The 1,026-nt window shown below is 36.3% G+C and overlaps 1 protein-coding gene across 1 annotated transcript in view; it reads right to left on the bottom strand.

The window, feature by feature from the left end:
- The window catches only part of LOC119594097 (THO complex subunit 6 homolog), a gene marked incomplete in the record, with an annotated part of 6,516 nt that extends 5,556 nt beyond the window's left edge, over nt 1-960 (bottom strand). Inside the window, 1 exon segment of the mRNA XM_037943152.1 lies at nt 767-960. Within this exon segment, the coding sequence (XP_037799080.1) occupies nt 767-879 (113 nt within the window).
- Between the last annotated feature and the right edge of the window lie 66 nt (nt 961-1,026).

Genomic DNA, 1,026 nt, shown 5'->3' with positions numbered 1-1,026 from the left:
GGGGTCTGCAACATAATTTTTGTATGTATAGGTGGCAGAGAGTAACAGGGTTCCATGGATACCTCTATTGTTTTGATCAGTCATGCAATAGTATTCTCAATGTTTACCAAGATCTCAAACAACAAATTCATCAGGGAATTTGATATGTTCCTCATGTATTACAGAACAAAAAAAAAGGAGACACAATCTAATATGACAAGTCTACAGCAGTACTGGTAAATAACAGGAACATTTTTGATGAGAAATGCAAGAATATGCTACATACTATGCAGCACAAAAGGTTATGAATAACTAGATAAAAAAAAAAAAAAATGTCAGCACATTTAAGGGCAACGGTTGAAAAGAATAATATCTACTATTAAGTAAGAGAATATATATGTTTTTCAGACATCTCTGCATGTCATTAACTGTCATAAGTAGATAATTTTTATCTTCTCGAGAATAATAAAGCTATCCATATGTTAATGCTTCTGTCGGTACAGATATGACCACAACTTGGAAGTTTATGATATCATCTATTAGCGATAAAATAAGTAATTTAAATAAGAGCTTTTCACCGAAATCACTCTTGTCTGTTTGTTTACTGATGAAATCTTCCTTAGGAGGATTCGGAAAATGCTCCTTTGGTTACGAAATCAGACGATATCTGACCAAGAAGGCCCGTCAAAGACAGGAATCAATAAGATGTTTCAAGGGTTTTCAAGAAATCTTGAAATATCTTGCCGTCAACAAGACGCCTAATATAAGTTGAAAGCAGATTCCTTACTCAAACACAGTAATTTTTCCTTCATTATTTCCTACGGCGAGAAGGGCACTTTCTGGCGAATTGGCCTGACTAAAGGTAGTACTGTACAAATTCCGTAAGGTACTTGAAACCATTTCAAAATGTTATCTGAGTTATGCTCTGGCGTCGGTCGGTTTGTTTACGTTCGGTGGGCATGTGGGACCTTTTGCCACTGAGGATTCCACTGCGGCGCGGAAACGTTTCACGCGGACACGAAGCTGTTGTTTTTTTTGTTTTTGTTT

The sequence above is a fragment of the Penaeus monodon genome, chromosome 33, assembly GCF_015228065.2.
Source record: "Penaeus monodon isolate SGIC_2016 chromosome 33, NSTDA_Pmon_1, whole genome shotgun sequence".
NCBI lineage: Eukaryota > Metazoa > Arthropoda > Malacostraca > Decapoda > Penaeidae > Penaeus > Penaeus monodon.
Note: the sequence above shows the minus strand (reverse complement) of the source record. Positions and strands in the feature narration are given on the sequence as shown.